Source organism: Zootoca vivipara, chromosome 11 (assembly GCF_963506605.1).
Source record: "Zootoca vivipara chromosome 11, rZooViv1.1, whole genome shotgun sequence".
Taxonomy (NCBI): Eukaryota; Metazoa; Chordata; class Lepidosauria; order Squamata; family Lacertidae; genus Zootoca; species Zootoca vivipara.
In genome coordinates this window covers 37734179-37748875 of record NC_083286.1, presented here as the reverse complement: position 1 = coordinate 37748875, position 14697 = coordinate 37734179, and the positions used below count along the sequence as shown (strand labels likewise).

General features: G+C 40.6%; 1 protein-coding gene across 8 annotated transcripts in view; it reads left to right on the top strand.

The window, feature by feature from the left end:
- MAST4 (microtubule associated serine/threonine kinase family member 4) overlaps positions 1-14697 on the top strand; it is a 216539-nt gene that overhangs the window by 67435 nt on the left and 134407 nt on the right. For 4 of the 8 annotated variants that reach the window (XM_035099907.2, XM_060280256.1, XM_060280255.1 and 1 more), the window contains one exon: positions 6197-6271. The exons of the other annotated variants lie outside the window; for them this stretch is intronic. In XM_035099907.2, coding sequence (XP_034955798.2) covers positions 6197-6271 — 75 coding nt within the window. The remainder of the gene's footprint in view (positions 1-6196; positions 6272-14697) is intronic. 8 annotated transcript variants of the gene reach the window in all.

Sequence of the window (14697 nt, the reverse complement as noted above, 5' to 3'; positions counted from 1 at the left end):
CTGTTCTGGATGCTAAACATCTTTATTCTGTCATAACAATAGGAAACTTCTGCATTGTTCTTATAATGCTTAAATGATGCACATCAATAGCTGTTGTGCACATTTCTAAAACAGAATAATGCAGTGGCTTTCAGATGACATACCTTTTGACCTCATTTTCAGCGCCACACAATTTAAATCCACAGTTTTGGCAAACAGGAGTCAAAATGCATATATCCCCAGTGAGGTGAATGTAGCTTCCTCCCTTGTTTGGAATGCCATTGACAGGTGTATTAGTGAATTAAACATCAGTTCACCACTTATCTATTTATTTATTTATCTATTTATAAACATATTTATACAATGCTGTATCATAAAAATATACTGCAGCAATGCAAAAGCACAAAACCAGTATATTGTTTTGCCTATCCTGCCACACATGCTTTATGGGAGAGCTAAAAATTAAAAATGCTGCATGTATGCTCATGGACATTTTTCACTTTTACCCCCATCCTTAAACTGCTCTGAAGAGGCAGGTGGAAATGAGTTGCAAGGAACCAACGAACCAGCTCTCTGCACAACCAGGTTCAACTGCAAACAGGAAGAATTTATTTCTTGAGTACGTGATCTTTTTCAGAAGCTTTTACATCAGAACAAAACACTATGATTGTGTTTCTATACTGGGCTCACTGCTCAAATTATTTTCTGATTAGGTGATGCTTCTATTGGCATAACAGAGCAGTGTATTTGCTTGCTTTGTCTGATGTTTTCAAGCCATTTATCTATCATCATGTGTTTGCCAAGCTATCTCAAAGGCTCTTTATTTGTAACAGTCAATTGTACTATTATTAAAGCTATATTAAGCTTCACAAAAGAGTTAACACTGTTTCCCATGGGTTCACTCCTTCTGTAGTCTAGTGGCCTCGTGTAGCAGAAAAAAAGAGCTGCTACATTAATAGCTGGAGCGTTTGGCATTTGGCCAAACTAAATGTCTACAGCTTGTATCGTACTTCTCATTAATGCCTTTTGATAATTGCACCAACATTTCTTGATAATGTGTACAATATGTTACAAAGCTGACTGTTTGGTGTTCTGTTTGAAAGGAAAACCACAAACTTAATGTTCCTTCATGTCAAATCCTTTAGCAAGCAATATGTCTCTATAGAGGTATCCAAGGATGGTTTGAATCCAATTCCATTGCATTTTTGGACCTGTACCAAGCACCATTTTCACGGTCCTGTACTTTCCTTAGAATTATCAATATTTGATGTTTTCAGAATTTGGATATGGACCAATATTCATTCTTACTATTTTTAATAGAAGTTACCTAAATTGTGCATGCCAGGTTCTCAAATTGAATTGGACAAATTTAAAAGTAATTGCTTCTGTTTCTACCTTCCAGACAAGGCTATTACTTTATTACTGGTTACAGGTAGGTAGCCGTGTTGGTCTGAGTCGAAGCAAAATAAAAAAATTCCTTCAGTAGCACCTTAAAGACCAACTAAGTTTATATTTTGGTATGAGCTTTCGTGTGCATGCACACTTCTTCAGATACCCACACTTCTTTTTATTTTACTTTATTACTGTTTGACAATACAGTAAAAGTATATCTCTCATCTAATTGCATGAATATGTTTCTAAGAGTAATTGCCCTTCTGCCTCCTTTGATATATTTTTTCTTAACAATACTATATATTTTCATTAAGGTTATGGCCTAATCTGAGATATTTGACCACCGAATTTTCAAATACATTTTACCATTGATATACACACTTGTTTCTTGCATAAATTAAGGAAAGTTTCTGCTCATATGATATGTCATGTTCATGCCACTTCCCATTGCATAGAACTATAGTTTGTCAGATTGTAGCAGTGCCAATTATCTGTCTTAGTAATAAAATGACCTTTGGGAAATGCACTTATTGAAGGATAATTTCTTTTGAGCTATTATCTCTCCAGACAGCTTTGTTAATGCATCAAATGAATTACTGCATAGAAAACATTTTTCTGTAAACTCTTGATGGTGAAGAGACTATGTTTACCAGTAACTTGATAATTATATTTACAGTTACTGTAGGTAACTGTGTTGGTCTGCCGTAGTCAAAACAAAATTAAAAAATTCCTTCCAGTAGCACCTTAGAGACCAACTAAGTTTGTCATTGGTATGAGTTCGTGTGCATGCACAGTTCTCACAAAGCTCATACCAATGACAAACTTAGTTGGTCTCTAAGGTGCTACTGGAAGGAATATTTTTATGTTGATAATTATATATAACACTAGTCTCATTCAGCCCGTTAAGAAAACGGGTGCTAGAGGTGCGACGGAGCCGCGGCCTTCCCTCTCTTTCTGCGCTCGGCTGCGGGGTGCGCCGGGAACACAATTAAACAAAGCGCTCTCCCATCGTGTCCCACGGCCAGGTAGGGTTGTCAGGAGGCGGAGGCGGCGGACCAAGATGGCGGCATCGGGCTCCGAGGCCGCGGCCCGTGGGACCCGGACCGGGCTCCCGCCGCTGCGGCCCCGGAGCCCGATGCCGCCATCTTGGTCTGCCGCTGCAGGGGAATGGGAGGCAGAGGGTTGAGGGGGAGAGAACGCGTGCGCGTGTACGTCCCGCCTCTTCGTCCAGTCCCTGTGTCCGTGGGGCACATGCACATTAGCGCGGACACAGGGACACAGGGACTTTATTATATAGGATAGGGCGTGTTGAATTTTTCCACTTTCAAATTCCAAAAATGAGGGGTGCTAAAAAGTTGTAACATGACTTGTTACATTCAATTCAGAACATATTTTGGTTAGTTTTGCAGGGTAAATAACTACATAAAAATATTGACATGTTTATGTTTTTGTGGAATTACCAGTAACTTCAAACTGGTCTTATTAAAAGAAAATGTGGAGAAAATGTGTGTAAAATTGCATAAAATAATTAAAAATGATGCCAAGTTCTTGCAGTTAATGTTGTATATTGATATTTTTATTATTTTTATATTCTACATATTTTACATATTGTTAGTTGCAAAAAAGAAGCTCACATTAACTGTATATGCCTTATTGAGATGAAGATCCCTGTGAAGGAAATTGTTTTCATTAAAAGTCAGAGAGAGAGGACTGGTTCTACTGGACCACATCTGATTGGCTTGCCAGATCTGCCTGAGCATAACAGACAAGTCAAAAAGAGGAAGTGCCAAGAAGGCGAGAGAAGTCTTACTCAATATAAGCAGAAGAGTAAGCAGGATGCTTCAATATCATCAAATGAAATATTTTCTCTGCTGATGAAAATGAATAATAAATGGCTGATGCCCAAGATGGAAATGAGGGAAGTTATGAATTGTCATTAGGAAAACCAAGTACACCTTCCACTTCTAATAAAAAGACAGATTTCAACACATTAGAAATACAGAAATGTTGTTCTGCAGAGCATCAGACACAGTGTTGGCCTGTGTGCTACAGCTGCCATCACTACTGCCACCTTTATGGATGCTGGCTTGATCACTGAAAAAGACAAGAGGCTTATAGTTGATCATGATAAAGTCAAGAGGGCCCAAGAAAACATTATGAAATCCCTGGATCAGGAATTTGACAATCTTTGCCAGAAGGGTGAACTGGACCGCATCTTCTTTGACAGGCCCATGAAGATACAACTAAAGTTGTTCTGAAAGCAGACAGTGTGGATCAGCAGTTCCCCCAGCATCATCACAGAACAGCATTATTCTGTGTGCAGTGAGCCAGGTGGAAGATATCTCCACCTCTGCACTCTGGAGAAAGGCCCAAGGAGAGAAAACCTAACTGAGGTTATTGTTCATAATCTTCTAGATTTAACGAATAAGGGCATTGGTAAGAGGCTGTAGGCCATTGGAGTAGATTCTACAAATGTTAACACTGGCTGGAAGGGTGGTATCATGCATTGGGTAGAGGTCAAGATTGGTCGTAAGCTGATTTGGTTGGTTTGTGTCTTCCACAGCAATGAGTTTACCCCTATGACACTTGATCACAGCACTTGATGGGAAGACCTTGTCTAATAGCAAGTGAATAGATAACATTGGCAAGATGCTAGACACTGCTACATAACTTTACATTAATCTTTGGCTGGGTTGTTGAAGTTGTCTAGTACCACAGGCCTGGACTCCTCCATCACCACACTGGAGACAACTCAGCCAGCTCAGTGATGGAGGCCATTGGGTAGCAGGTTGGCCAGTATACCAAGAGTATTGTCAACCTATTTTCAGGACCTCATGCCAGAATCTGGCCCTCCAGGCCAGCTCTCAAGTGTAGTATGTACTCTTATGAATTTTGATAGTGCCTCTAGTCTGGTTAGGTGTTATACTGAGAACCCAGGTGTTCAGAGCTGTGTCAGATCCGGGACTGGCTGGCTGAAGAAGAGTGGTGGGAAGCACCAGCCGGGTAACCCCCATGGGAACCCCCAGGGGAGGAAGGCTCAGAGCCAGGGAATTGGTGGTAGGACATGTAGGAGAGGTCAGAGGGAGAAGATTGGGAGGAGGAGCTGAATGCTGAAGGGGCAACAGGGTTTACGGAGCAGAAAGGGCCTGTGACAGCAGTTCAGACTCCAAGGCTGAAGCAGAGGAGCAGGGTCCAGAGGCTGCTGAAGAATCCAGGGGATCTCCCTCTCCTGCTGTGACACTCTCTCCTACTCCAAGAATGCTCAGAATAATGAGGAAGGAAGAAGAGAGACCAGAAGGGTGCACACAGTTTGAGACTGCTTGGGAAACATCTGGGAGAGGAGGAGCCTTGGAATGGGTGGAAGGCAGACCCCCATTTTAATAAACTGGAATAAATAAATACAGATCTACTGTGATATAATGAAGACACACAAGATATATTGTGAATATGTGTTTTAAAAACACATGCTCTGTGTTATGCTCTGAATGCTAGGTTTATTTTGAGAAGATACAATGAAACATACAAAGTGGGAATTACCTTAAATCTCATGTGCTAAATACTTGATGGATCATGATTCCCCGATTCCCTGTGAATCCTGTATGTATGAGGCCCTATCTGCATGCATTTAAAGTGCTGATGTGATATTACAGTAGTTTTAACTTGCTTTCTTATCATTTCCATATCCACATCATGCTGATTTTTTAAAATCTCTTGGATGTTGGTGTGTGAAGGTGGAGATAGAGCATTTTGCATGTATACCATAGGTAGAATATTATGGAGATACCAAGCAGATGATACCGACTTAGATCAGAGATGGAAACCTGTGGCCCTCCTGATTCTATTGAACTCCATGTTCCATCAGGTTCAACCAATATGGCCAATGATCAAGGCTGTTGGGAGTTGTAGTCTCCCCAAAATCTGGACTGCAGGTTCCCCCATAGCTGCCAAGTTTTCCCTTTTCTCGCGAGGAAGCCTATTCAGCATAAGGGAAAATCCCTTAAAATAAGGGATAACTTGGCAGCTATGGGTTCCCCATCTCTGCCCTAGACCATTGCAGCCTTAAAGTTCACATTTAAAATGTCACTTGATATAAAAAAGAACTTTCTAGCACCCCAATTTTCTAAACATTACAAGGTGCCATGGTTTCTCTTATAAACAAAATTTGCTTATCAACAGCACAAGTGTGTAAGTAAGTGCAAATGGGTTTAATCCATTAATTTAACATATTTAAAAGGTGTATTGTTTAGGAAATGACTAATTTAATAATTAAAAGCAGTTGTTAGTTTTGAATGATGTAGATTTTAAAAGTTATTTTTATATTAAAATGTAATGTTTATATATTAAATCTTAGTACATTATTTTTATCTTGTGCTTTTGACAGTAGTTGTTAATGCCAAGGGTATAATAAAGATTTGGTTCAGGGCTACCTATAATAAAATTAATATGGATAGCAGGTGCATTTTAAAAATAACTGTATTTATTAGACATATAGGATATAATCCAACATTAAGCACTGTGAAAATCTGTTGAATTCAGTGAGTTAAGCAAGTGCTTAAATGTCTCCCACTGAAACTAACAGAATTATCATTTTACTATGGATGTGATCCATCCAAAGTTATCACATTGTGTTATTACTGACTCTCTCTATATCTTTACATTAATGTTGCAATTGTTTATTGATTTTTTAGAAACAGAGTAAAAGTACACTTTAGTTAAATAGTCTCCTTCTCCCTTCCCTGGTCATTTTCCATTCCATCCCTTCCCATAAACCATCTTTTCCCTTTTTGTCCCCGCCCCCCCTTTGCCACCTTTTATTCACTGTCAGGAAGGGACACCTCAGAAGAGCCATTTCAGCTCAACAAGACATCGCCAGAGACTAGTGGAACCAGCCACTACAAAAGTGAGTTAACTTAAGTGGAACTTAAATGTGCTGAACAAGGGAAATATTTCAAAGCTTTCATGAACATTACCGTGGTGGATTAGGGGAATGCTATGGACATAGTATATCTTGATTTCAGTAAAGCTTTTGACAGAATCCCCCATGATATTATTGCAGAGAAGCTGGATAACATGTGGGTTGGATGAGATGTCTGTTAGGTGGATTTGTAGCTGGTTGTCTGACTGAATGAGTGCTCATTAATGGTTCCTTGTCATCTGGGAAAAGTGACAAATCGGGTGCCACAGGATTCTGTCCTGGGCCTGTTGTTGTTCAACATCTTTAGCCAATGAATCGGATGAAGGTATTGAAGAGATGCTCATAAAATTTGCAGATGACCCCAAACTGGGAGGGGAAGCCAATGCAGCAGAATACAGAATCTCCATTCAAGATGACCTTAACGGATTGGAGAACTCAGCCCAAACTAGCAAAATGAGAGAGACGAGGGAATTTGTGTGGCATGACTTATTTTTGAGAAAACCATGCTGCATTCTTAATAATCACAGCATCCATTTCTAAGTGCTAACAGACAAAGTGTTTTCTGGCATTAATTTCAAGCTCATCGGTCAGTAGTTATCTGTTGGTTTTTCCTCTTTTTGAAAATGGGGAAACCATCTGCCTGCCTCCAGTCCTCAGGGATCTCACCAGTTTCCCAACAATTCTCAAAGCTTATAGACAGATGCCCTGAGATTACACCTGCAAGCTCCTTTAGCATCCTTGGGTGCATCAGGTCCTGGAAATTTTGAATTCATTTAAAGGAGCTAGTTGCCACCTCTTTTTGTATTTTGAGCTGCAGCTCCTTGCTTGCATTGTTCAGTTATCACCAGGTTGGACACTGTTTTCGTTTTGGGTGAAGACAGAGACAAAGTAGGCATTGAACAGTTCCACCTTCCCACTGTCACTCAGTAGCATTTCTCAGTCTTTGCCATACAAAGGGAATACCACTTGTTCTTCCTCTTGCTTTAAACATTGCCAAATAAACCTTTTCAATTTATTTTTAACCTCATTTGCAAACCTGAGTTCATTCTGAGTTTTGGCCTGCCTGACCTTCTCCCTGCAACTGTTGGCTAGTTGTGTATACTCTTCTTTTGTGATTTCTCATTTCTTCCATTTCTAATACATTCCCTTCTTACATCTCTGCTTATCTGTAAGCTCCTTATGTAGCCACACTGGTTTCTTTAGACGTCTCCCATTTTTCTTTCTTGTTAGAATTCCCTGCCTTTGTAACTTCAATATTTCACCTTTAAGAAGCTCCCATCCATCTTGGACTCTCTTCTCTTTGAGAATTTCTGACCATGGGACTTCTCCCATTAGTTTCTTAAGCTTTTTGAATCACCCTTCTTTAAAGTCCAGAGTGCATGTCAGACTTACACTCAGCTTTCCTTTTCCTGTATACAGTGAAACCCAAGAGAACACAGCCTCTTCCTTCCAAGGTTCCCCAGTACTTCCACTTGGTTGATCAGTTCCTCCTTGTTGGGGAGGACCAGGTCTAAGAGAGGTGATCCCCTTGTTGCTTCTTCCACCTTCTGGCAAATGAAATTGGCAATGAGACAATAGGAATTTGTTGGACCTTATGTTCTTGCAGAATTTGAGTTCCAACCAGCGTTCGAAACTCCCATTCTAGATGCATTTTGTGACAAGGAATTTCATTAGCGCAAGCAGTTTCTGAGCTCTGGGCGCACTACTGCACCTAGGATTTCCAGTGAAAACTGCAGAGTGGAAGGAAAGGAGGACCTTTTTCTGCCTCCCCACTTTCAGCCACTCTCTGAAGATTGGAGAAGAGACCCTCTTAAGAATACTAGGGAGGGAGGGAGGGAAAGCATGGCTTTGGTGTTTTGTTTTTTTTGCAGTTTTCAGATGAGGACTAGACCATGTGAAAAATAAATATAAGATTTCAGCTGCAGTTCATTTGTTTTCAGCTTTGCATTCTTGTTATAAAAAGTGGGCCTAGAAATTTGATTTTTGCACCTATAATCTAGGTTTAAGGTGCCATTTAGCTCCTAGCTTTCATATCTCAGTGTCTAACACTTGTTCCAACAGATATTGGGTAGTTAGAAGTTTCCCATGACTATCTCCTTTTTGAATGTTTGGTAATCTGCTCTAGGAAGGCATCATCCAAGTCCTCATTTTGTCCTGGAGTTCTATAGCAGACACCCACAGAAAGGTCACTACAGAAAATAGTGATAAAGAGATATTCTAATGAAATGTTTTGGAAATGCTATGAAAGCACATGGCAGGAATCACAATATCCCTTTCATTGGCTCTGTCTTGAAAATCCACATATATGACTAATTCCGACAAAGCAATTTCAGTGTGTGTGTCTGCAAAAATAATTTCACCCCCCCCCCAAGTGCAGACAAACGTTATATGGAAACAAGTTCTATGTTTACTGCCCTAATTAGCCTGAAACAAGGCAACCAGAAAAATGTACTAGGGTGAAAATGACATTATGGAAATATTTTCTTTTCTTCTTTTCTTGGTTTTGTTTGGCTTTTCCTATCTCAGAACTCAGCAGGAGGCTATCTAGATTGTTATATCCCAAATCACGTTTCAAATAGAAATCTTTGCTAGGGAATCTGACCTAGCAGCAATTTACAACTGCAAGATGTTTCCTTGATATCCTTTCTTGAAGGCAGAGCATACATTTGAAGAATATCTTGAGTGGATAAATGGGATTAGTTTTAAGAAGATTTTCACTGCTCTGTATTTCTGCTGTCATGGAAGGGCATTATAAGGTTATAGAGAAGTGTTGGTTACTATGTCTCTATGGATCTGATCACACCAAGAATGACTCAGAGTGTCTCCTAGATTGCAGTCTCCATCTGGCATGAGTAATAATGGATTGTTCTTCTATTAGTTCAGTATTAGTATCCTTCCTTTCAGCTGCACAGATGTTGAAGCAATTATTGAATAATACAAATCTACAAGTTTCCTGGCTTGGTTGTGTTCTTGGTTGGCTGCTTGGGGCAACTCAGTTTTTTATTAGCTGAGGATTTTTGCTATTTAATTGTACGTTGCTACCTTATAAAGTCTGCATATGTGCTAAATTGGTATTTACAAATTCACTCTGTTTCTTGTTTAGCTTGAGATTTTTAGCTGACTAAACTGATTTTGGAAGAGTATTTTGTAAGGTATATTCTTCTTGTTGAGAATTTCATTTGATCGAACTTCAAGAGATATGTTACTAAAGGTTCCATGTTATTATTGTGGAACTCATTTTTAATTTTTTTAGTGTTAAAATGTTTTAATTAATGGCACTGTGTGCATATTACGAGGGGCATTCATTCATTAAAGATTTCCCCTGACATACTTCCCGTGGACTGAGACAAACGAAACTGGGCATAGTTATTAGTCCTTCTCTACCAGCAGGTGTTAAACACTTCTCCCATCACTTTATGCAGCTGTGGAGTCCTCGTCTGTAGAAGTAGGCAGGTTGTGTCAGAAGCAATGACTTGACCTCAGAAATCAGCATTCATCATTTGGAGAAAGCTTGCCCTTCAAAAATAACTTAATGGTTGGAAAGAAGTGGAAGTCTGATGGTGTGAGGTTGGGAGAATAAGGGGGGTGAGGAAGGATTTCATAGCCACAGGACCGTGCTTCTGTCTGAGCAACATGCGAGTTGTGAACCGGTGCGTTATCCTGCAGGAAAAGGACACCTTTGGTCAGCATGCCATGCTTCTTGTTTTTGATGGCCTTCTGCAATTTCTGTAGTATGTCCCAGTACCCTTTGCCAGGAAATCCATCATCACTACTCCACGGTGGTCCCGAAAGACCATGAGCATGATCTTGCCCACTGGCAGTTGGACACATGCCTACTTTGGAGGTGGTGAGGCAGAGTGCTTCCATTGTTTGGACTGGGATTTAGTCTCTGGGTCATAATTATGGACCCATGTTTTGTCCTGAGTAATTTAGAAGTGACATGTGGCCAAAAGAGCCTGTGAGCATGTGACTCGTTCCTGCTTCTGGAAAGGCATCAGCAGCCGGGAAACCAACCATGCAGACATATTTCCCATGTGCAAATGGTCATGGATCATTTTTTACTACAGAGCCCACACTGATCTTGACATCTGCAGCTAGTTTGCGAACAGTTATGCGGTGATCCTCCAAAATGGCGGCCTCCACTTGCCGAATGGTGTCTTCATCAATGGAGGGGTGTGGTCACCCAGGAATGGGAGCCATTCCACTGAAGTCTGACCACACTTGAACTGACGATACCAGTGCTTGACTATGTCATATGATGGGGCATCCTCCCTATAAGTCCCTTTCATCTCATCAAACATCTCCCGTGGTGTGCAAGAACCTGATGGCCACTCTGCATTCAACTGGTTCCATTATCAGACGTTACTCCATATTAGCACCCGTAACAGAGAAACTGTTAGGAGTTCAGAGGTACAAACTATTACGTTACCTATGGAGAGATGTATCATTATACATGTGCAGTTTCATCCTCTTACGATAACCGGAAGTGGGCCTGGAAAAATCTTTAATGAATGCCCCTTGTATATCTAATTTGTGTTTCAGGTTAAAGGGACAAGTGTTGTTGTTGCTGTTGATATTACAGTCTCCTTTTTTATCTTTAGTGTTCTTTGGTTATAATACAAGAACAATATTTTGATTTTGGATAAAGCAGACTAGAAAATGTTTGTTTTGAAGTGCCAAGTATGTCACGTTGAAAGATACATTGAATAGTTATGCAACAGTCTGTACTTTGGCCTTTGTCAATTCCAGGGTTCTTGCTTTTGTTTGTGCCTCTGTAATTGATAAAGGTATCTGAAGAAGTGTGGATGCACACGAAAGCTCATACCAATGAGAAACTTAGTTGGTCTCTAAGGTGCTACTGGAAGGAATTATTTTATTTTATTTTGATAAAGGTATAATTGGTGATACCACAAAAAGCTCAAAAATAACAAGTTGGAGAATGAATTTTCCCAGTTTGTGATATTCAGAGGAAAACTGCCTTGATCTGAAGTGCATCCACTGCTCATTATCAAATCAATAATATTATGAGATTTTGTGATGATTTTATCTCTTTGCAGTTTGCATTCCGCATGCTAGATGCTCAAAATCAGCAGCCATTTTTGGCACATGCACGGAAGTTAATTACTCTAACCGATTACTCTTAATAAAACTGTGATTGACTAGAACATCTTAAAAAATGGGACAATGATTTACAGAACAATATCTTGGCTACAGTCCCGACAAACCTATTAGCCCAGCTAGGGCTGGCCCAGTAATGTGGCAGAATGAGACTGTTTTATTGGTTGGCATACATAGAGGGCAATTTGCAGCTGTGGATCCCCTATCCATTTAATTATTGTACACTCAGTGAAGCAAGGCTTTCTGCCACCTTCTCCTGTGCCCGAGGAAGATGGCTATGCTTTGTCTCCATGGTCAGAGGCAGTTTGCTTCTGAATAAATAAAAAATAAATAATGAATAACAATTGCTAGAAACCACAGGTAAGGGAGTTTGCTCTTGCAGGATGCTGAACTGCATGAGCCCTCGGCCTGGCCCAGAAAACTAATGCTCTTAAGAATGTGTGCACTGACACTTCAGTTCATTAGTGTGGCTAGAAAGGTTTCCTAAGTTTTTTGTTCAGTTTAAACATAGAATGAAAAAGAAAAAACGGTTGAAAAACATATGGCTTTATGGTTCATGCTTGGAAATGATGATATCTAAAGGCTGCAGTCTTATCCACCAAGGATGGCGAAGTGTAGCTTTTATACTATAGTTCCCATTATTCCTCACTGTTGGCCATGGTGAATGGGACTGATGGGAGCTAGAGTCCAAAAGGTTCTCCATCCCTGCTATACATGCTTACCTGGAAATACTGTAATAGCGGCCACTTTTTGTAGCTGTGAAATATAAACACATGGGTTGCATGTATTGAACAATCCTTCTCTCCTCCTTCCACTTCTGCTCTGAATTTCCCCCAAATGCCCTGGAGCAGATTTGCAGGGTGTGTGGTTGTGTGCGTGCCCGCACACATGGGAGACAAAAGGGAGAGAAAGTTATTTTACATGACTTCTTCTGCTTCTGCAGTGTCTGTGTTGGATTCAACCCATGATTCTGAATTGAATTTATTATTAGTAGCATAGTAAAAATGTCTAACACAATTGAGGTTCTTTATAACAATTAAAAATATCTCATCACAGCAATTGCATTGGATACTTAGCAGTTTTGTAAAGGTAAAGGTAAAGGGACCCCTGACCATTAGGTCCAGTCGTGACTGACTCTGGGGTTGCGGCGCTCATCTCTCATTAGTGGCCGAGGGAGCCGGCGTACAGCTTCCAGGTCATGTGGCCAGCATGACAAAGCCGCTTCTGGTGAACCAGAGCAGCACACAGAAATGCCATTTACCTTCCCACCGGAGCGGTACCTATTTATCTACTTGCACTTTGATGTGCTTTCGAACTGCTAGGTGGGCAGGAGCTGGGACCGAGCAACAGGAGCTCACTCTGTCGTGGGGATTTGAACCGCCAACCTTCTGATTGGCAAGCCCTAGGCTCTGTGGTTTAACCCACAGTGCTGCCCGTGTCCTTTTAGCAGTTTTGTACTTGCATTATTAATTGTTTCATTTTTTTAAACTCGGTGTGTTAGAGATCAGTCACTACTGTGGATTGACTGGTTTTAGGGTCTAGGGCTTTCCAGCTTTCCTAGCCTCCTAGGGTTTTGCTTCTCATAGGACACATAGGCAAGCATACAGACACTCCCCAGGTGAGACAAAAAACAACAACTCAAGATGTCCCAGGTGGGTAAATAAGTCTCTGCAACTGAGCAAACTTGCATGGAAAAACTGAAATCCATACTTAAAGCTGGGTTGATTACACATGCATTAATTTGAGTACAGAGTTAGTATATGTGCTGCCGAAGCGAGCACAATTTGAGTTAAGTTGTTTGAGGAATTGTAGAGCTTGAAAGCCTATACATTTTCATCAGTAGAGTTGTTCTCGCAAAAGATACATTCTCACCTACTTGTTGCTCTTTGTTGGGAAATAAACAAGGATTGATGTTCTGTAGATTGCCTATGAGCAGCAGATTATTTTTGTTACAGTGATGTGTGCTGTAGAATAAGGACCTGAAAGTAGAATAGGTGGCGCTGTGGTTAAACCACTGAGCCTAGGGCTTGCTGATCAGAAGGTCGGCGGTTTGAATCCCTGTGACGGGGTGAGCTCCCGTTGCTTGGTCCCAGCTCCTGCCAACCTAGCAGTTTGAAAGCACGTCAAAATGCAAGTCGATAAATAGGAACCGCTACAGCGGGAAGGTAAACGGCGTTTCCATGTGCTGCTCTGGTTTGCCAGAAGTGGCTTTGTCATGCTGGCCACATGACCTGGAAGATATACGCCGGCTCCCTCGGCCAATAATGCGAGATGAGCGCACAACCCCAGAGTCGGTCACGACTGGCCCTAATGGTCAGGGGTCCCTTTACCTTTACCTTTTTAAACAAGGATTGATGTTCTGTAGATTGCCTATGAGCAGCAGATTATTTTTGTTACAGTGATGTGTGCTGTAGAATAAGGACCTGAAAGTAGAATAGCTTTTGTTTTATTTTTATAAAGCCCTAATTATTTCACAAATGTGATATGTGAGAAATTTCCTGGAGTATATTTAGGTAACTGTGAAAATGCACTAGGATTACTTCAATATTTGAAAACATTGACACAATAACTGAAAGTAGATTTATTCTAAAAGCTTCCCCATATCTACAATATTAGCCATCTCTGTAGCAGTTTATGAACATTGTAACTTTTATTGATTTCAGGGAATAGGACCCAGCAACAAACAACAAAAGTCGATGGCCCCTCTTTGCTTCCATATAGGGGTGTCCAGATCAATATTTTGAATTTACAGAAATTTACTGGTAATGGGTAAACAAATGGACAGCATTTCTGTATTGTGGGTATGGCTAGGTATATATTCTTTTCATCTATACTCTGTTGTAAGTCAAAGTCTTTGTTCCTGCAGCTGGAAATGCATCTGGATACTGAAATTATGTGCATATCCATGATGTTCTGAAATGTGTCATATGTTAAGGAACACCGAGCAGGTTTCATTTATTGTAGAGTGTATTGAGTGTTCAAGGCTGTTTAAAACCAAAATACTACTTGTGCTTTTAATACCGTTCAGAGTTTTGCTTGTTCTTTTGGTGTACATTTGTCAAGCTGACTGGCTTTCAGACTTCAAGGATTTCCCTCTATATAGCGGACTCTCCCCCCCCCCCCCCTGAGGTGGGGCAAAGAAAATAGTGTGGAACTGGTAAAAATAAATGAGAAACTTTCAATAATGAATGCTGATATGCTTCATGTGTACAGTTCTACGCTATTCTGCCCTATATTAATCACATGCAGCACTGTTTCCATTACGGTGCAGTTTGTCTTCCACCCAAAACTAT